This window comes from Phodopus roborovskii, unplaced genomic scaffold (assembly GCF_943737965.1).
Source record: "Phodopus roborovskii unplaced genomic scaffold, PHOROB, whole genome shotgun sequence".
Taxonomy (NCBI): Eukaryota; Metazoa; Chordata; class Mammalia; order Rodentia; family Cricetidae; genus Phodopus; species Phodopus roborovskii.
The window spans coordinates 9,871,520-9,893,622 of record NW_026126424.1 but is presented as its reverse complement, the minus strand read 5'-3'; the positions used below and the strand labels follow the sequence as shown (position 1 = coordinate 9,893,622).

Here is a 22,103-nt window from a genome sequence, read left to right as displayed (position 1 = left end):
CTTAGAACTTGTTAGGCCTCCAAAAGAGTTCCACATTACATGCATTGAGGGATGTGGTAGGGATTGCTACAAGCCAAGCAATGCTACCAGATCCTACCAATGGCAATGAAAATGAAGGCAAGAGCTGAGAGCAAAGGATCACCAGCCTATAATTCACACCGCCAGAGAAACTAGGATACAAGGAAGATTCTAAGCGATTCATATAAGGTCCCTCACAGAAGGGGAAAGGAACAAGATCTCCTGAGCATATTGGGGGGGCAGTGAGTGGAGAGGGGGCTAGGAGAAAGAGAAGGGGAGGAGAGGAGAGCAGGTGGGACCAGGAAGATACAGAGGGGGCTATTATAGGTTTGAAGAGAAAACTGACTCTAGAGAAATGTTCAGAGACCTACAAGGATGACCCCAACTAGCAATCTGAGCAACAGTGGAAAGGCTACCTTAAATGGCCTTCCCTGATAATGAGATTGATAACTTATTTGCCATCATAAAGCCCTCATCTAGTGGCTGATGGAAACAGAAGCAGACACCCACAGCTAACACTGAGCTGAATTCCTGGAATCCAGTTGTAGAGAGGGAGGAGTGGTAAAGAAAAGGCTACAGAAACCCACAGAGACAGCTGACCTGAACAAGGGGGAGCTCATGGACCCCCAGACTGATAACTGGGAAACCAGCATTCTACCAACTCAGACCCCCTGAACATGGGTCTCAATTAGAAGGCCTGGGCAGTCTAAGGGACCTCTGACAGTGGAATCAGGATGTATCCCTGGAGCACAAAAGGACTTTGGTAGCACATTCCCCATGGAAGGACACTCCCTTAACCTAGAGGTGGGGGGGGCCCTAGTCCCTACTCCAAATGACTTGACAGATTTTGTTGATCCCTCCTGGAAGGCATCACCCTCCCTGTGGAGTGTGTGTGTGTGGGGGGGGGGGGTGAGATGGAAGGGGGACTTGGGAGAGAGAGGGAACTAGGATGGATATGTAAAATAAGAAAAAAAATAATAAAAAATGTTATAACTTCAAACAGAAAAAAAAAAGCTGAAAAGCACTTGATGTTAACCACGCCTCCTGTTTACACAGCTCTTGCAGGAGAATGTCAACTCACCCTAAAACAAAGCTCGTGGTGTACCTACAGGAGGAAGTATGGGAGCCACGCCCTCCAGGAAGACAAGACTCACAATGACTATGCAACCAAGTTCTTCTGGTTTGTATCCCTTCCTTTTGCAGCCAGAATAAATTTAGAAGATTACACCCCACCTCCCATTCCCCCCCCAAGCTGTGGTGTTACAGCAACAGTATCATTAAGTAAAGTATGTAAAGCACTAAAAGCATATAAATCATGTACAAACACATTAAAGAATTTAAATTACCAGTAATATGGGAAAGTAAAGAGTTTAAATGAATGACAGCATCTAGGTTCTCCCCCAACTCCATTGTTTGTTTTGAAATAGGTTCCTCATTATGTAGCTCCGGCTACCACTGAATTCCTGACCCTCCTTGCTTCAGCCTGGTGGTTTTGTATGTAGGTGTGTGCTACCACATTTGGTCAAGGGGTCTAGGTTTTGACCAGGGCTGGCTAGGAATTTTCAACAAGCTACTTAACTGAGTTGCTAAGAGTATATGAGTTTACATACATAAATCTTGGAAACACAATGTGTTTCGGGATAAGTGTACATTGTGTGAAGATGCGTCACTGTGATTGATTTAATAAAGGGCTGAATGGTCAATGGCTAGGCAGGAGAGAATAGGCAGGATTTGCGGAGAGAGAGAGAAACTGAGGGTTAGAATCTGGTGCCGCAAGAGAAGCCAGCTAGCCATGGAGGGAGTCAGACATTCCCAATGGAAGAGAGGTAAAGAGCCACATGGAAGGATGTAGATTAATAGAAGCAGTTAATTTAAATTATAAGAGCTAGTTGGTAACATGCCTAAACTAAAGGCCAAGCTTTCATAATTAATAAGCCTCCGTGTCATTACAATGAAAATTTGAGTCTAACATACCCAACTCATTTCAACAAAAGTGAAAGTTTCTTGAATAAAGCTTAATAAATGGCCCGTTTGACATCACACCCAGTCTACCCCAAAGGGAATGGTGAAGAGTCACAGCTTGTAAGAGTATGGGCTGTAAAGCTCTCTGCTATCATCTGTTCTTTACGCTCCACTTAGATGGAAACTACCTGCCCTGTGGTGGTATTCTTCTCATTTAACGTTTCATGGACGTAGGCCTTGTCTTTCCAAGCATAAGCTTCTGAAAGGGAAGGACCAAGTTTATTCTCTGATTTCATCATGGTACCAACAAGTGGGGTCAATCAACACGCGGGGAGCAAAAGGACCATCAGTTTGGGAGGAAGGCTCTGGAGCGAAGCAAAGCGAAAGCATGGCAGGGCGCGGGGAAAGGGAACACTCGCGCGTCCGCGCCAGCTCCGGAGAAGGGAAAGCAGGCAAGGTCTCAAAGATGGATCTCCGCCTGCGCTGGTAAAGATGCTGCGCCGGGACCCGCAGCGCGGCAGCCATTGGCCGAGAGCGCTTCCCGGCTGCCGTGAGCTCTCACGAGGCGCCGGCGGCGTAGGCCGCGCGCCGCGCTCTGGCCGGCAGGGGGCGCCCGTCCGCGCGCTGCGCTCCCCGCGGCGCCGCCCGCCCGCCCGCCCGCCCGCCGGAGGCCGAAGGCCAGTCACCCTCGGGCCTGCGCCGCGCCGGCCGGCCGCGCCCCGCCCCTGGGCCGCCGCGGGACGAGTAACGGTTACGAAGCACTTTCTCGGCTTCGGTTTCTGCTTAGTCATTGTCTTCTAGGAAACAGCTCCCTCCCTTCGGCGTGAGCGGTGGCCGCAGAAGCCGCAGCGGCCGTCCGCGCCGGCGCCACCCTCCGGGACCGCCTCTCGGCCGCCGCCCGGCCTCCTCGGGCCCGAGCGCATAACCGGGCTGTGGCCGCGCGGACTCGGCAGCCTCGCGCTCGCCTCTCGGGCCCGGGACGCCGCGCCCAGCGAGGCAGCCGTCTTCCCGCCCGCACCTCCGCGGCCCCGTCGCCTCCCGGTCCCCTCAAGGCGGCAGCTGCCATGGGTACCGACAGTCGCGCGGCCGGGGCGCTCCTGGCGCGGGCCAGCACCCTGCACCTGCAGACGGGGAACCTGCTCAACTGGGGCCGCCTGCGGAAAAAGTGCCCGTCCACGCACAGCGAGGAGGTGAGCACAGCGGAGCGGGGCCCGGGGCGTCCGGCCGGGGGAGGAGGGCTGCGAGGCATCCCGCGGGCCTCGGGAGGAGGGAACGGAGGACGCGCCAGGGCTCGCCTCGCCCCGGAGCGATCGCGGTGAGCTCGGTGCCATCCCGCCCGAGCAGGTGCCACACCGTACTTTGGCGAGGGGCGCCTCGGCCAGGGTCTCTTAGTTGATCTCACAGCTCTCCGGCTCACCGGGTCCCCTGCCTGGCTGGGGAAGTTGGACAGAGCCACTGCAGCCCTGTATCCTCATCGTCCTTCCATCTCCCCTAGCCAGGTAAAGGAGTAGTATTAGGTTAGTGCTTGGGAGATGAACCTACCAATACGCTGGACTTTGACATCATGACATTAGTTTCTCTACTGTGATGACCTTGGATTTGAGGTACTTACTGGAAGTTGACATTTTATTTGCTTCGAAACTTAACAGCATGGTGGCACACACCTTTAATCCCTAGGGAGGCTGAGGCAGGAGGATTTCTTAGTTTGTAGGCAGACTAGTCATAATTGAGTTCCAGGGCTACTCAGGGCTAAACCCTATCTTAACACACACACACACACACACACACACACACACACCCCTAATTACTAGTTGGAAGTGACAGAGTTTAATGTAGAGACTAGTCATAATCGAGTTCCAGGGCTAAACCCTGTCTTCACACACACACACACACACACACACACACACACACACACACACACACGCCCACGCCCATCCTTGGGCCATTAGTTCTCTATGGACCATGAAACGAATTGTAGAGGCATATTGTTAATGTGAAACACATTTACCATTTAAAAACAAAAAACCCCAACAGGTGTGCAATTGTTATATGCTGGAAATAATAAGCTGGGGATGGTGGTGCACTCCTCTAATACCCAGACTCAATCGGCTGAGGCAATAGAATGTGGAATTTGAGGCTAGCTTGGACTACAATATGAGACCCTGTCTCATAAAAACAAACAAACAAACAAAACAAAACAAAACCCAAACAAATAAGATAAATAGAAACTGTTTAAAAATAAAACACTGACATTTAGGAATTGTATGATTTTGAGAGCATTTTCCTGTCTGTAACTTTAACCCTGAGTAATAACCTTTCATCGAGTTGTTGTGGGAAGTAAAAGATGCTATATGAAAATACTGAGCATATAGGCTTTTGATTAACAACATCATCAGAAAGATAAACGCATCCTGATTAAAGAATACATTTCCTAAGTTATATCATATTGTAACATTAGTATCTGTGATCAGAGACAAGCCTGGGATGTTTTAATGAGACTATACAAAGCACCTGGCATCCTTCTCATTGTAAGCTGAGAGCCTTCGAGGTCAGATTTAGGAACCTGAGTCCCTGGCCTAGCTCGTGTGTGTTCAAATTCCAGCTAGGTTTGTATGTTTTGTTTTAACTACCCACTTTGCCTATTTCTCCCAGAGGTATTACTATATTTTGGTACAGAGAGGCCTAATTTCTCCCTGCACTGAGTTTAATAGGGCATTTTGCCATGAGTGTGAATGTCCATTTCTCTTACCTTATCTAACCACAACACACTTTTGTGGCTTTCAAACATTTTTTTTTAATGTTTTTTTAATTCTTCCAGAATGTTAGTGCATCACAACCATCATCAGAAAAGCTTTCAAAACTTTTGACTGGGAATAATAAATACATTTTATCCATTCAGTTAATAGGTTTCTTTCTGTGTCTTTGTGTTTATCAATATCTTAGAAACAAGTTGCACACTATTAAGCCTTACATACTATGTAGTAGACGGTTTTCAATTCTGTTACACTTCATAAAAGTTGATTTTTTTTTTTTTTTTTAAACTGGGCGTGGTGGTGCACCAGAACTTGGGGGCAGTGATCTCTGAGTTTGAGGCCAGCCTGGTCTACAGGATTGAGTAGCAGTCTACAGAACAGCAGTCTACACAGAGAAATCCTGTCTTGGAAAACACGCACACACATACACACACACACACACACACACACACACACACACACAAATAAATAAATACTCAGCACTAAAGTGACCCGACCCAACCCGTGACTCTTATGCCTCAACATTATTTGGCATTTATAAAACATGATTGACTTTAATATTGCATGTTTATGTGCATGTGTGTCATATCCCCTTGGAACTGGAATTACAGGTGGTTGGCTGCTGCCTTGTGGGTCCTGAGAATCAAATTTGAGTCATCTGCAAGAGTAGTAGGTCCTCATAAGCACTGCGCTCTTTAAAATTTATTATTGGGGGCTGGAGAGATAGCTCAGTGGTTAAGAGCACTGGCTGCTCTTCGAGAGGTCTTGAGTTCAATTCCCAGCACCCACATAGTGGCTCACAACTATACTAGGATCAGATGGCCTCTTCTAACCTTTAGGGATCCATGCAAGTAGAACACTCATATACATAAGTAAATCTTTTTTAAAACATTGATTGTTATATGCACTCATGTACACTTTGAAAATTATTGTTCAAAGGATTAATTATGGTCTATAGTGTTTTATTCAGGACAGAAGCTAAAACTAGAAGACAGAGGAAAAGCCCCAGGGTATGTCAGCATATCTAAGGAAACCATCAGATTCATTGGAATTCAGTGAGTGTATTCTGTGTCTATGTAAAGAATTCTCTGTGTGTGAACTCGGAGGCCAGAGGTTGATAGCTGATAATTTCCTCTATTACTCTCAATCTTACATTTTAGACGGGGTGTCTCACTGAGCTGAGAGCTCACAGATTGGCTAGACTAGCCAGTCTTTGCCTCATCATGCCTCAATACCACGGGTTCTGGCCCTCTGCCACCAGGCCAGGCTTTTACCTAGGTGCTGGGATCTGAGTTCAGGACCTCATGCTTATGTGGCAAGTGCTTTACCACCAGAACCATCTCCTCAGCCTCTGCATGAAGAATTTCCAAACCCTCAGAGATCAAAGTAGGAAGTACTATTTGAAACAGTTCAACTTCACTGAAGAGATTAAGAAAATTTGAAAACAAAAATAAAAAACAACTGCTATTTTTTTTTTCGAGTCCTGGTCATTTTTTTACTCTTAGAGATCCTTTTTTTAATTTTTTAAAAATTTATCTTTCATTTAATTTTTTCAGTGTATTTTGATCATATTTCTCCTCCTGTGAGTGCTCCTAAATCCTCCCCACCTCCCTATACAACCAGCTTTATGTTCTCTCTTACAAAAAACAAAAAACCTTAAAATGAACAAGCAAAAGACCAATAAGACAAAACATAACAAGACAAAGCAAAACAAAGCCCTCAAAAATCCTTGGAGTTGTTTTGTTTTGCCAACTAGGCAAGGGGGCCTGCTCTTGTGTATGGCTGATATACCCAGTGACATTCCATTGGAGAAACTGATATTTTTTTCTCTTTGCCAGTTGATATCAGTTGCAAATAGCTGCAAGGCTTGGGGTGAAACCCTGCATCCACTTGCCCTCTCAGTGCCGGGGACCCATCTGGTTTGAACCTGTGCAGGTCTTGGTGTGTTGCTACAGTCTTCGAGTTCATATATGCATCAGGCCTGTTGTGTCTGGAAAACACTGTTTCCTTGAAGCAACCCATCACCTCTGTCTCCTACAATCCTTCCACCTTCTGCATAGATCCCTGAGCTTTGAGGAGGGGCTTGGTGAAGGAAGACATCCCACTTGGGGCTGTGTTCCAAAGTCTTTCCTCTCCAAACATTGTCCTGTTTGGTCTCTGTGTTAATTCCCATCTACTGTCAGCAGTACCTTCTCTGAGGTAAGGAGAACCAGGCACTGATCTCTGAGGGTTTGTTTGATAGCTCAAGTTATTTTAGTTTGGGTTTTTGTTAATGATTCTACTGCTTTGTTAAATTCTACTTTAATATCCTACATTGTTTTCATTATTTCATTCAGCTGTATTTTCACAACCATCATCAAGACATTTATTCATGTCCTCTTTAAGGTCCTTGAAGAATTGCTATTTTGAAATCTTTGTCTTATGCTTCAGCTAAATTACTCTGTTGCAGTAGAGTTGGGGCACAAAGGGATGGGCTAGGAAGGAAGGCTTGGCAGTCTGTCCCTGATGTTATTCCTTGGTTTCCTTCAATCTCTTGGCCAAAAGCTTAGTGTATTCTGCAGCCTCATTTTTCTTAGTGTGTTGTTTCTTCAGAGCAGTTGGTGATTGTGGGACAGGTAGAATAACAGGATGCTTCTTGCCTTCTTTGTTTAAGGGCGTTATGACAACATATTGGTGGACACCATCTTCTTTAGAGGGATTGAACAGTTTGAGGATTCTACCACCTCTTTGGGGTCTCAATTGCTAATGCATGGTAGTATCTGGAAGGCCAGGAATAACTTTAACTCTCTTTCTCTTCTTCTTCTTCTCTCTCTCCCTCTCTCTGTCTCCCCCCCGCCCCCCACTCAGATTGACATCCAAACATCCCAGAGTTGCACTTCCTTGCTCCAGTGCTGCTTGCTGGACAGCAGGTACACACTGCTGTAGGTCAGGACAACTTCTTGAGAAGACCTCTTTTGCCATCCCCACCTCTGATTCAGATCATATTGCCCTTTCACGCTTTACTCAAGGCATTTGGCAGTAACTTCTCTGTAAAGTTTGCATTCATTGTTGGTGGCTGGATATCTTGATGCAGTTGACTACCTAGGAGGATCCATGAAAAGAAGAGAAAAAATATATCACTATAATTAAATTTACACATTGGTAGAGTTCCGGGTCTTCTAGACGAGCAACAGTGCTTTCAACTGATAAGCCATTCCTCCAGCTCCATAAAAACATTTTTAAGAAATTCTATGACGTTTGCCAAGATTTTTGTCTAGAATCTTATTAAAAAGTATTAGGTTTAAGAAAAAATTTACTCTTAGCAAGACAGTGGTAACATGCCTTTAATCCAAGCACTCCAGAGGCAGAGGCAGGCAGGTCTCTGTGAGTCTGAGGCAGCCTTGTTTACAAATCTACACAGAGGAAAAAACCCTGTCTCAAAAAAAAAAAAAAATTTACTCTTAGTCATTCGTCAGTGCCAAAACTAAACCAGCACCACATCCTGCTTGGTTTTTAATGAGGCTCTGTGACTTTTGCCCATTTAGTCCTGTCTACCTTACAGCCCATAGGCCATATACAGCCAGCCCATGTGGCCCAACACAAAATTGTAAACATACTTAAAGCATTTATTTGTAACTCTTGTGTGGTTCTGGAGCCTGACTGTTTAGATGAGAGCATTGTAGTGTTGCAGGGTCAAAAATTGAACAGGAAAACTGGGAGGGAGAGGAATGGGGAATAAGGAGGAAAGAAACAACAGAAACAAATTCTGTTTTGAAAAGCACAATAATGAAACTTAATTCTTTGTAAGCTGAAAAACAAAATGCAGACCTCCAGAACTTAAAAAAGAAACAACACACACACACACACACACACACACACACACTTGTAATTGTGTAGAAAGAATTATCAGATAATTTTCATCTGATTTCAGTTTAATTAAATTATGCTTTGTATGACAATACAGAGCTTGTGACTTGAATCCAGGGAGGTGTTGTTGGTGGCACAAATATTAACATAAGTGGCTTTGTTACCTTGAGCACATACCCTCTTGTCCCTTGTAATTATCTGTACAAAGAAATGATAAAATGCATATTGTATCAGTCTTTATCATAAGCAATCATAGCTGAGATAGTGAGTTCAAAAATGTATCCCTATTGCTATAAGAAAATGCTTTTGCAGTTCAGGGGCTTTTAGTTACTCATTTCCTTTTTCATTGATTGCCCATAGAATGTGAGCCACTGTGCCCTTGCTTATCTTTAAAGCAGTGATTTATAGCTGCCAGAGTTGGTTAATTAGTGATCAAAAATAAGTGTCGGGCCAGGCTACAAGGTGGCTCAGCCAGGCTCTTGCCTCCAAGCAGGACAGCCTGAGCTTGATCCCTGAGACACATACGGCAGGAGAGGACTGATTCAGACGCTGTCCTTTGACTGCCCATACACCATAAAACAGTGTAGTACATTTTTTTTTTTAAAGAGTTAAGTTGAGGGGTTGGAGAGATGGCTCGTCAGTTAGAGCACTTGTTGCTCTTGCAGAGGACTGGGGTTTGATTTCCAGGACCCACTAGGTGGGTGGGTCACAACCTTGTAATTCTGGTTCCAGAGGACTCAATGCATTCTTCTGATCTCCATAGGCACCAAGCACATACATGATGTACATACATACATGCAGGCAAAACACACACAAAAATAAAATGAATAAATAATAAAAACTTGAATAACTTTAGTGAATAATGAAATGCCATATTTTTCTTGCTAGAATAGATGCTACTAGCATATGTGGTATATAGTAATAATAACATTTTCTAATATTTTTCTGTTATGTATATCTAGATCTTCACTCATTAAAGTAAATATGCATCTTATATGAGACCAATTGTCACTGACATTGAGATAAATACAAATGTATATTTTAACTTACAGCATACAATGGTGCTAGTAAAAATACTTTATGGTAACACTGGAGATAAGAAGTGTCCCTGTGTGTTAGGAGATGACTTATAGATTGTCATGATGCAAGGTGGTCCATGCTGGTAGCTTTAGGGCTGTAGAGTTATGTAGTGATTGCAATGTTTGTTAAAATGAAAGTTCTGGTTGTTGAAAGAGTCTTTGGCAGGTCCTTGATTGAACTCGGAGTTCGAATGTTGGTATGTTTTGGTGTTGGGGACTGAACCAAAGTCTGGCCTCAGGGATGCTGAGCAGCTGCCCTGTTGCTGTGCTGTATCCCTGAACCACACCTGAGGTTTTTAAAAAATGTGTGTGTGTGTGTGTGTCCCACTACATGTATGGCAGTGCACTGCTTTCGCTCCTGATACCGATGGGGCCTGAAGCGGTGTCGGATCATCTGAAACTTGAGGGAGCAACAGTTGTGAGCTGCTGTGTGAGTCCTAGGCATTGAGCCTGGGACCTCTGAAGAATGGCCAGGTCTCTTAACCACTGAGCCATTTCTCTAGCCTTAGGCTTGAATTTTTAATAATATAATACAGGGGGATCTAATGTGGAAGTTCCTCTGACCATACATTATCTTTCTTTTTAAGTATTTATCTTTATTTGCATGTGTGTGTTGCTGTTTATCTATATATGTACCACATGCTTGCAGTTTGTCCACAGGCCAAAGCCAGCTTTGGATCCCTGATACTGGAGTTGCTGGTAGTTGGGAGCTGCTGGAAGTAGGTGCTGGAACTGACCCCAGCTCATTTGTAGGAGCAACAAGTGCTCTTGACTGCTAGCCCACTCTGCAGCCCAGTAGTTGTTTTTGAAGAATGTAGCGTGGTGACATGGTGGTTTATGTGACTTCTGTTCAGACTCCATGCTTAGAGCTAAGTCCCACTTCTGCCTCCTGGCTGCTGGAATTACAGTTTTGTGCCACTACAACCTTATTCCTCAAATAATTTTTTGTTTCTTTATGATTACTTTAATGTCTTAAAGTTTCACTGATACAAAATCGCCATCAAAATAATTAGACTGTCACTTTCAGCCAAGAATGACTCAAGGTCCGGGTGTGGTGTCACATGCCTTTAATACAGTATTCAGGAGGATAAGCAGAAGATCTCTGAGTTTGAGGCCAACCTGGTCTACACAGTGAGTTCCAGGACAGACAGGACCATGTGGAGAGACTCATGTCAAAAAAAAAAAAAAAATTATTAAGAATACAATAAAACAAGGTTTGCATTTATAGCATAGGAAACAAAAATCTTACAGAATTAAACATGGGCTTGTATAGTATTTTCTCTTAATACCTCTTCCCCTTCTTTACTCCCTGATGCATCTTTACTGAAGCCCTGGGTGCGAAGAGCTGTTAATTAACTCTGAAAACAATTCTTCCTGCAGCTTCGAGACTGTATCCAAAAGACCTTGAACGAGTGGAGTTCCCAGATCAGCCCGGATTTGGTCAGGGTAAGTGGAATGTGAATTCAGAAACCTGCAGGCCTAAGCAGATGTGACGTCAGCAGGAAGTGGATTTTTCCCAGTTTGCTGAGTGAAGTAAGTCAGCAGGCAATTGGCCGCGAAGCCTTTGTGGCCTTTTGCTGAAGTGGCAGTCTGCTTTCACATGCGGCAGACTATCCAGTCTCCATTCATTCTCAGTTTTGTTTCCCCTGCTTAGTCCCCACTGCAGTTCCCTTACCTGCCGCTGTTTCCTCCCAGTTAGTATGGGGTCTAGTAGAAGAATTACTTGGCTGGTAGGTGGCTTTGGTAGAATGTCACCCCAGTAATATAGCTAGGAACAACTTTTTAAATGTCAGTTTTTCATGAAGTAGTAAGGAACTATATACTTCATTAAATGTCGGTACCTGACTATTTTCAAAAGTTAGCAGACCCAGTAAATATCTGCAGCCACTCTAAAATCCAACAGAGACAAGGGCTTGTGGTTAGCCGTGCACTACTTAAAAGCATGGAAGAGCCACCAGGCGTAGGTCTGTAATCCCAGCCTTTGGGAAGCTGAAGGCAAGAGGATTGAGTTTGAAGCCAGTGTGGGCTATAGTGAAAGTTCCAGGGTGGCCTTGGCTACATAGTGGGACTCTGTTTCAAACAAAGAGTATATGCTGGACTGGCTCCTGTGGGCATATTATTTCTAACCATTTAGCTGCTGTACAGAAATTGGTTAATGTCTGTTTATCTGAAATAATGGTCTCTTCTGTGTCTGACTTTTGTCAACACTTTGTACTGATTTGTGCTGGGTATGTATATCGGAGACACAGGGAAGATATTATTTGCTTTGTTAGATCTTAGGCAGTATGTTTCTGGCTGACAGATGCTATCCTTTTATCGTTATCCTAATACATTATTCATTGTAATGTATTGGGATAGCTCTTGCCATTTAAAAAACTATACTCAAGAAAAGAACTATTTGAACTTAAAATATTTGCGATGTCAAAACTGAATATACAGTCCAGCAGACTTATGCATTGGTATTTGCCCAAAGGACTTGAGTATTTTTATACATACAAAAACCCTATACATGGATGTTTGTGCCAGCTTTATCAATAATTGACAACAGTTTGAAGTAACGTAGATGTTCTCAGGAGACAAATGGAGATACAGACTGTGGTGCATCCAGGCAAAGAGATATTACTGAGTCCTGAAAAGCAATGAGCTATCAAGCCAGCAAATACATGAAGGAACCTGAAATGCATATCGCTAAGTGAAAGAAGTCGGTCTGGAAAGGGTGCATGCTAAATGATTACAGGTGAAGCACTCTGATGGGGATGCTCATAATGGGGGAAGCAAAGTAGGAGGTAAATGAGAACACTCTGTTCTTCCTGTTCAGTGTTGCTAGGAACCTACAATTGCTCTTAAAACAAAAGAATGATAAGATGGTTTGTTTGTTTAAATTGGTGTGCCAGTTTGAATGAAAATGGCTCTGCGTAGACTGATGTGACTGTTGGGAAGGGTTAGGAGGTGTGGCCTTGTTGGAGGAGGTGTGCCATTGAGAGTGGGTGTAGAGGCTTCATAAGCCCAGGCCAGGTGCAGTCTCTCTCTCTGCCTGCTGCTGTGGATCAGGATGGAAAGCTCTCAGATTCTGCCAGGCCTGTCAACTTCCTGCCATGATGATCATGTGCTATCCCTCTAAAACTTCAAGCAAGCCCACAATGACATGCTTTCTTTTGTAAGAGTTACCTTGGTCATGGTGTCTCTTCACAGCAATAGAACAGCAATTAAGAATTAAGCAATTAAGAAGGTTTTTCTGTGCCAGCCATTCTAACATCTCACATAACTCTACACTCTTCTGCTTGTTTACTTTTTTTATTTTTGGTCATAAATAATTTCTGAATACCTGGTCAAAATGAGACTTTTTTTTCTCCAAAAAAATAAAATCTTATGCACATACTTAACTTTTACATCTGTACTTTATGCTTATACAGTCCATTAGACCTCAAAAAGAGCCTTTGCTTCTGAAGTGCTTAGGACAATAAGAAACTCTACAATCAACAGGTCTCAGTTAGTGTCCATTTTACTTCGTGTTTCCTGCAGGAGTTTCCAGATGTCTTGGAATGCACCGTGTCCCACGCAGTAGAGAAGATAAACCCAGATGAAAGAGAGGAAATGAAAGTTTCTGGTAAGCTCTGCCCTTTACAGTTCACTCTCCTATGCTGTGGACTGAGGGACGTGAGAGTAAATCCTTCCATCTGACAGAGAGGGAGTTGGTCATTAGTGAGGAAAACAGACTCTAATGTCAGCTTTAAAAAAAAAAAAATGTATTTTATGTGCATTAGTGTAAAGGCGTCAGATCCCCTGGAACTGGAGTTACAGACAGTAGTGAGCCAATATGTGGATGCTAAGAATTGAACCCAGTCCTCTGGAAGAGCATCCAGTGCTCTTAACCACTGAGTTGTCTCCCCAGCCCCTAATGTCGGCTCTTAAGAGTGAATGAGTTATAGGAAGTCAGGACCACAGAGTCAGAATGAAACTTCACTTAACTGTTCCTTCTGATGTTTCTGTGTCTGTATGATTTATGTGTACTCAGCAATAGAAAGATTAAAGTAGGAAACGGAGAGGAGAGGGGACAGCCAGGAGCAGCATGTGTTCAGCACAAACAAACCTCCCCTTCTTGGGGTGCTGGTGAGAAGTGCTGGGGCTGCCTGAAGTACAGAAGGAAGTCTGGGCAACCAGCTACACAGGCAGAGAGTGTTACTTATGTTCAGCATTTCAGAAGCAGCCCTCAGCTTACAGACAGCATAGCAGTTTATAAAAGCCCTGACCTTGCCTAGATTGAAGTTCCTGGATGTAGATTACTGCCTAGAATAATGTAGGGTTAGCAAGTGTTCGATTGCTTTGAGCCTCAATTTGTTTATCTCTGCAGTGGAATACAGTTATTTCACAGGCTGCTTTATATTATGGATGGAATAAACAAAAGAGGCACATAGCTATGGCATGGCTTGCCACAAAGTAGTAATGGATTATTAACATATTGACCGGGACACGTGTGATGCAATAATGAGACAGGAATGGCCTTTTCATTCCAATCATAATACCATCAGTTGAGTCTTGCTTTATGCTAAGCACTGAACTGTCCCTTTATGATTATGTTTCCTCATATAATTATCAAAACAGACCTATCAGGACTATTATCTCAATCACACCAGTGACATTAATTACCATGAAAGTTAGCATAGGCCTTGATGTAGTGTACAGTAGTTCCAGCTACTTTGAGGCTGAGTCAGGGGGATTAGAAGATTTAGCCAGCCTAGCAACCTAATGAGACCCCACCAGTCTTTCAGCCAGTGAATTGATGAACCAGCAAGCTAAGGAGGTATGCCTGACTTCAAAACCTGTTTCTTCTGTTAACTTCCCATCATCACTAAGGTAGGAAATGGAGTAAAGCCAATATTCTCGTGTAGCTGACTGTGTGTACTTCATCACTGACTTGGGCCTCATCCAAGTTGTCCTCCATTCTTGTAGGGTTTGAGAAATTTGATAAAATTCTTACCGTAAGAGAAGCTTGCCTCTTTCTAGCTCCATGTATCCTATCTTTCAGAGAGGGAGAGAGGACCATTCCGGATGGTGAAATTTAGGGATCAAGGATTTAGTAGTGGGAGGGTTTTCTTTGTTGCAAGGGGAGGAGGACCAGACCTGGGGCTTCTTGCATGTGAGACAAATGTTTTACCATCAAGCTGTACCCAGCCAAGGAAGGTTTTTTCAGCGTGTAATGTGGGCCCTAAAGCTGGACTTGGTTATACTGACTTATCTGCAAAGGGAGCTATAGTAGCTGCTCACCAGGAGTAACACCAGGACCCAGATGTTTTAGGACAGTCTAGTAGTAGAAAAGAGGGGAGCACAGATAAACAAGAACACAAGGTCATTTGTTGCATATGTTGAATCACTGTGTATGAGTGTTGTGGTAATCTAAATGCAATTAGCCCCATAGGCTCATAAGGAGTGGCAGTTTTAGGAGGTGTGGCTTTGTTGGAGTAGGTATGCCTTGTTGGAGAATGTGTCACTGGGTGGACAGGCTTTGAGTTTTCATATATGCTCAAGCCATGCACAGTAACACAGTTCACTTCCTATTGCCTTTGGATCATGATGTAGAATTCTCCAGCTCCATGCCTGCACGCCACCATACTCCCAGCTTCCATGTTCCCTACCATGGTAGTGGACTGCACCTCTTAATGATAAGCCTCCACATCAATAAAATGTTTCCCTTGTAAGAGTTGCAATGGTCATGTCTCTTCACAGCAATACAAAGCTTAAAACAAGCGTTTTTGTTACCCAATTCCTTCCATTCTTCTTTCTCACTGTTTTCATATTACTCTCACATTTGTTCAAAAATCTAAATTTACTCTGTAGACAGTAGGTTTATTTATTTTGGTTTATTGAGACAGGATTTCTCTGTGTAGCTCTGTAGACCAGGCTGGCCTCGAACTCACAGATTTGCCTGCCTCTGCCTCCCAAGTGCTGGGATGTAAGGTATGTGCCACCACTGCACGGCTGGAATTAAATATGTTTCAGATCTCAGAGTTTTTCAGATTTTTGTTTACGTAGATCTCACTGGTTGTGTCCCGCATTGTAAGGGTGATGGCGTGGTAAACGGGCATGGCTGTCAAAGTAGAAAGCAGATAAGTAGAGGAAGACACAGTGCACCGGCTCTTCTTACTCAGAATCACATTTCTAACAGCTCTTCTTTGGGAAATGAGTCAGTATAAAGTTGAATAAAAAGTTTATGCAACAAAAATTGGAGCTGCCACTGAAACATTTACTATCAAAAATACTGAGTAGGCAGGGACCCATGCAGTGAACTGTACCCTGTCGGATTGCAGAATCATGCCCAAGAATGAGAAATGAAAACTGGATGTGGTCAGTGCACCTCAGTCTCAGCATTCGGGAGGACAAGGGCAGGGGGCTTGTGATCTTGAAGTCAGACTGGGCTATAAAAGGAGACCTTGTCTCAAAATAATTTTTTAGAATTTCTTATATATGTCATGTTTTGCCTGCATGTTTTGTTTGCCTGCAGACCAGTAGAGGGCACCAAATCTCATTACAGATGGTTGTGATGTGGTTGTTGGGAATTGAACTCAGGAACTCTGGAAGAGCAGCCAGTGGTCTTAACCACTGAGCCATCTCTCCAGCCCCCAATATATATTTTTTTTTTTAGTGTGTAAAATTATGTATTAGAAACAAAGGCTGGGGACCAGGGTTCCATACATGCATATGAGTTTGATCTGCAGCACTGAAGGGAAACGAAAGAAATGACCACATAAAAGCTTTGCGTGGTAATGCCTACCGCTGGCTTCTGTTTTTGCTTTTCTTTTTTGATTGGTCTTCATTACCAATGAAGTAAAGCACAGCATTACTACGAACGTTAAGATAGCTACTACATAGAAACATATACAGAATATTTACCCCACAAAGACAAACCAAACGGGACTCCGAGATGGGCATCAGGGAAGGGCTCACATCCCTTACACAGGACTGGAGCTGGCTTTCCAGCAGCCATGCCAGGCAGGCAGCACACATCCTGTAACTGCAGCTCCAGGGGCCCAATCTCTGAGGACACCTGCACGTGCACAAAATTAAAAGTAGTTTTTTAAAACTTTAAAAGATAAACCAACAGAACTTTTAAAAAGTTATGCCATGCTTTATGTTGTAGACATATACGTGTGTGTGTGTGTGTGTGTGTGTAATTTTTCTTCTCGTTACACATTTTGAGGTTTGCTTAGATTTGGCTTATTGTAGAAGGCAAGTAAATTGGTCTATAATGCTTAGCTTATAAAAATAGACATTTAAAATAACTTCAGGTCCTATTTATCTATTGTAATGTGTGGGAAAGTATTATTTGTTTTATTCTTGGGAAATAAATGCATTGACAACTAGCATGCAATTTAAAATTTACAGTGAAAGTACATGTCTGTCTTAAAGTGGAGCTGTACAGTTTCAGAAGCAGGAAAAGAAAGCTAATTCCTGTCATGGTAACCCTGCATACTAACATGTGGACACGGGAATGCACAGTAAGGTGTAGATACGTGTGGTAATCAGCTTTTTCTTTGTTTCCCAGCAAAACTGTTCATTGTTGGATCGAATTCTTCATCATCAACTAGAAGTGCAGTTGACATGGGTAAGCAGAAATTTATCTTTGTTATAATAATGGAGCTGTAACTATCTTAAGTGAATTAGTTATAACCAATCTAGATAAAGAAAATAAGCAGATTTCAATTTTACCATTTAAACTTCTAGCCTAACTTTTAAGACTTGTATAAAACCAATCTTCACTTATATACAGAGATAGTTTGATAGAAATGTAAAAAAAAATGTATTAAATGTAATCTGCTTAAGGATAGCATTTCTCTGTAATCATTATTAGCCCTTTATCCCACTATAGATAAAATACTAAAATCAGAGACAACAAAATACAAATACTATGGATTCATTTTCAGCACCTGAGTAGGTAAAAATAAAGGGAGGAAACCCTAAGTAAGAGAGTGGGCCCAGAGACCCCTTGCCTGCTGCAAGAGAAGTGGGTGAATGGGCCCTTACATGCATGTTCTAAATGACAGGTAAAGTGTGCACTAGTCTGCTGTACAGAAAGTAGTTAATGACATAGACGACAGAATTGAGTGGAATATGTGGAGACAGTAACACTTGTTCTTAGGATGTGGCACACACTTGTCTATTCTGTGTCTTCCTTTCCATCAGCGTGCTCTGTCCTGGGAGTCGCACAGCTGGATTCTGTCATCATTGCTTCACCTCCCATTGAAGATGGAGTTAATCTTTCCTTGGAGCATCTGCAGCCTTACTGGGAGGAACTAGAAAACTTAGTCCAGAGCAAGAAAATTGTTGCTATAGGCACCTCTGATCTAGACAAAACACAGCTGGAGCAGCTGTACCAGTGGGCACAGGTAAAGGGCACCCACATCCTGACTGGCTATATTATATAGTTCACATTCACTGTATGGGTGACTTCTAAGGGTGCGAGCCTTGGGACAGGCTTTATCTAAAGCATTGGGAGCTGGGAGTTTTGACTTTAATATGTCTAATTGAACTAAGTATTCATCCCATTTAAAATGAATGAAGAAAACACTAAATGCTAAGTTTACAGGGCAAGTGAATTTCATCACAGTTCTACCTACGTGTGATGAAAATATTACACTTCGGGTATTATGGCTTCGATTTCTTAAGTAAAGAAATATGTATAACAATATGTTTCTGTTAAGTAGAGAGATATTAGACTTAGTGTATAGAGCCTGATATGGAGGAGGAATCATAAAGCCATCATCTCCCCACTCTAAGAATCTGCAAAATTATGGGTGAGGTTACCAGCACGTTACCTTTACTTGCTGTATCTTGTCTCTGTTCCTTTTATTTCATTCTCTGCTGCTTCCTCAGACCTTTCAGAGTCGATGACAAGCAGCAGGAAGACCATAGAAAACATTGTTCCTTGTCTTGTTGACTTGGTAGCAGTATGTGGCCAGGTCACAGCTGGAGACTTAGTGATCTAGAAAGTCTGGAACAGTAGCCAGTGCAGCTACTGGAACAGTAGCCTGAACAGCGTCTTCCTTAAGATAAACTCCCTGTTGCTAAAATCATTACCTTTAGAACCACTGCTTCAGAGGCAGGCATACTAGATTATTAATGATTCCAGCAGGGAGTATAATTCTGTATTGGCTTTTCCTCATCCTAGTTATCTCTAACACTGATTAGGAAGGAACATATCAATATATGCAAAATATTTTATAAATGAAGAATTGTCAAATATGGTTTTTATGACCTAAAATGTACTGCTCTCTTTTAAAAAGTGGGGCTAGGGAAACAGCTTAGTTAGGTACTTGCTATATTAGCATGAGCACCTGAGTTCAATTCTAGTACCCCAAAAGAACACACATAAAAACACCTATCGAGGCAATACCAATGTCTGGAGAAGGCAGAGACAGGAAGATTCCCTGGAGATGGGAGGGTACTCAGCAGCCTAGCTGAATTAGTGAGCCCCAGGGTCTGTGAGAGACCCCAGACACCAAATACCAACCTCTGGCTGCCACATGTACCAGTCCACACACATGCAGACAAAGACAAAATTGTCTAAGTAAACATACAAAGCGATAGGCTTCATTGTAGAATCTTCATACATATTATACTAAGTTCTGATTAATGCCCTCCCCACTGTTCTTGTGGGGCTCCTTCCCTTCTCTTTCAGCTCCTCAGGATCTAGCTTTATGCATGACCTACATGTACACAAGCCTGATATCAAAAGTCCCACATGGGAAGAAACGTGCAGTGTTGCCTTTCTGAGTCTGCTGTGTTTCACCCCAAATAACAAGTTTCTAAGTCCATTCATTTTGCTGCCAGTGCCATAGTTTCCTTTCCTTTATGGTCACATTGATGTGTCACGTTTTCTTTACCCATTCTGTTGATGGACACATAGGCTGGTTCTGGTTCTTAGCTACTGTGAATAGTAGTTTTCTGCTGTCTGTGTTGTCTTGTGACATAATTTAATACAATTAATTTTATTTTCACTTTCAGGTAAAACCAAATAGTAATCAAGTTAATCTTGCCTCCTGCTGTGTGATGCCACCAGATTTGACTGCATTTGCCAAACAGTTTGACATACAGCTTTTGACTCATAATGACCCCAAAGGTAGGACTGCTGTTTCTATCTATAAGTCCTGATCATGAGCTTTTGAAAGACAAAAGCTACTTGTTTAGTGATCTGGGGGTACAGGCAAATGATAGAGGGCACAACAGCCGGGGTTTGATCCCCAACATAATGCACACAAGTTTAAAAGAGAAAACAAGGGCTGGAGAGATGGCTCAGAGATTAAGAGCACTGGCTGTTCTTCCAGAGGTTCTGAGTTCAATTCCCAGCAACCACATGGTGGCTCACAGACATCTGTAATGAGATCTGGCACCCTCTTCTGGTATGCAGGCAGGCCACTATATAACAATAAATAAATCTTTAAAAAACAAAAAAGAAAACAAATGTCTACATTTTCAGTGTGTGTTGTGATAAATGTACAGTGTTTTTAAATGTAAATATTATTGGTAATTTAAAACATACACATCTTTATTTTTGTCTCTGTAATGTGGAGTTGTAAAGCAGTTGGCAGGATCCTATGCAAGAACATGAGAATAAACTTAACCATTCCTCTATACCCACTTTTTTTTTTTTTTTTTAAAGAAAGCAATGGGAGTAATAAGTTGATGAATATACTTAAATATCATGCTGTGGCCAAAGCAAAAGTTCAGAGTGATAGAAATAACTAGATTTTGCCAGTGATGAGGGATATGTTATGCTGTATACTGAATACACTAATGGGGGAGTTAAATTCTCCCGTATTTATACCTTTTGCACTTATTGTTAGTGTTTTCCAATATAATTAAATATAATAGTGTGATTCATTCCCTCTGTCTCTCTCTTCTCTCTGTCTCTCTCTGTAGATGAATAAATCCTAGGGGAAAAAAAACCATGATGAATTATATAATAATAGAAATGCTATAAGTAGGGTGAGGAATGATTTATTTTCTTTTTACTCTCTTGTATTTTTCCTGGTTGTACTTGAGTCCCCTGGAGGTCTTGAGAAATTGCAAAATTAGAGAGGCTGGGGTACCGGAATATGTTATTAAAGAACTGGCCTTGTTTAATACTGTAATTCAGTTTAAGAGGATACATGTCTTTTATATTCAGTTTTGTTGATTGTGTTTTGAGATGGTCTCCTGGAGCCACTTTATAGCCAAGAATGACTACAACCTCTGATCCTCCTGCCTCCACCCCCCCCCCAAGTGCTGAGTTCCAGCTGTGTGCTATCAGAGCTGATCCACGAGGGTGGGGTAAACAATACCAGGTGCATCCTAGGCAAGCATCCTGCCAGGCAGCTAACTCCCAGAGCCTGTATTCAGGGTTGTGTTTCAGTGCTTACTTACACAGTAAAGAGCTTCTGTAGTCAGCCCTAACTATTGGGGTTACTGTTTCAGAACTGCTTTCGGAGGCAAGTTTTCAAGAAGCCCTTCAGGAGAGCATCCCTGACATCGAAGCCCAGGAGTGGGTCCCACTGTGGTTGCTGAGATACTCCGTCATTGTGAAAAGCAGAGGAATCATCAAGTCAAAAGGCTACATTTTACAAGCCAAAAGAAGGGGATCTTAACTACAACCCAAGCTCATAGCATACTGACCTGTATTTATCTCAAACATAAAAGTTTCATAAGATCAAATTGAGATGTGTAAATAAATGTAACTGTTGCCTCCAGGAAGTGTCATGGAGGCCTGCATTCAGTTGTTTTGGCAATGTATTGTCAAATTTTGAAGACTTCTCTTGCCTCTGCATCAGCGTACTCACAGGAACCACTGTATTGTTTTCATTAAACTATTGTTTTCTAACTGAAATTGTCTATAAAGAAAAATACTTGCAATATATTTCCTTTATTTTTATGAGTAATAGAAATCAAGAAAATCTGTTTTTAGATATATTTTGGCTTAGGCATCAGGGCGATTTATATATATATATACATATTTTTTATTTCCAAGATTCATTAATTGCTTCGTACTCTATACTTCTATACTCTATAACTAAGGAATTAAATTACAGTTGTTAAAATAGATACTGGAAGATATTTTTTTTCCTGTCATTGGCAAAGTAACCTATCTCTGTAACTACAGCAGCTAGTGTCTACTAGTAATGTAAATAAAATTCATTCTTTGATCCATAAATAGACAGTTAATCTTGTGTGTTCTTACTTACAGCTTAACTATGATTTCACCATGTGCTATGTGTCATGTTTCTTCCACCTATTATTTTCAAAGCCAAGCTAAAGTGAATCTGAACAAGAGGTTGATGCTTTCACATTATTGTTTGGGAGTTTTGTAACAGCAAGTACTGTGATCCAGAGTGTCTTTGGAACTCCTAGGGCATTCTTAGTGCATTGCTGCTCATTCAAGAGTATCCACAACTTAGTTGCATGCTTTTGGTACTGT

At 42.5% G+C, this 22,103-nt stretch overlaps 1 protein-coding gene across 1 annotated transcript; it reads left to right on the top strand.

Moving 5' to 3' along the window:
• The first annotated feature begins 2,891 nt into the window (after positions 1 to 2,891).
• Positions 2,892 to 21,839, top strand: Gclm (glutamate-cysteine ligase modifier subunit). Its single transcript, XM_051185584.1, has 7 exons — positions 2,892 to 3,170; positions 11,039 to 11,104; positions 13,181 to 13,265; positions 17,199 to 17,258; positions 17,837 to 18,039; positions 19,658 to 19,772; positions 21,107 to 21,839. Exons 1-7 carry the CDS (start codon positions 3,045 to 3,047, stop codon positions 21,274 to 21,276), a joined length of 825 nt encoding a protein of 274 aa, XP_051041541.1. The 5' UTR covers positions 2,892 to 3,044; the 3' UTR covers positions 21,277 to 21,839.
• The last annotated feature ends 264 nt before the right edge of the window (positions 21,840 to 22,103 follow it).

Coding starts and splice junctions, on each gene's coding strand:
- Gclm (XM_051185584.1), top strand. CDS start 3,045: ATGGGTACCGACAGTCGCGCGGCCGGGGCGCTCCTGGCGCGGGCCAGC. Junction 3,171..11,038: donor CGTCCACGCACAGCGAGGAG/GTGAGCACAGCG, acceptor TTCTTCCTGCAG/CTTCGAGACTGTATCCAAAA. Junction 11,105..13,180: donor TCAGCCCGGATTTGGTCAGG/GTAAGTGGAATG, acceptor TGTTTCCTGCAG/GAGTTTCCAGATGTCTTGGA.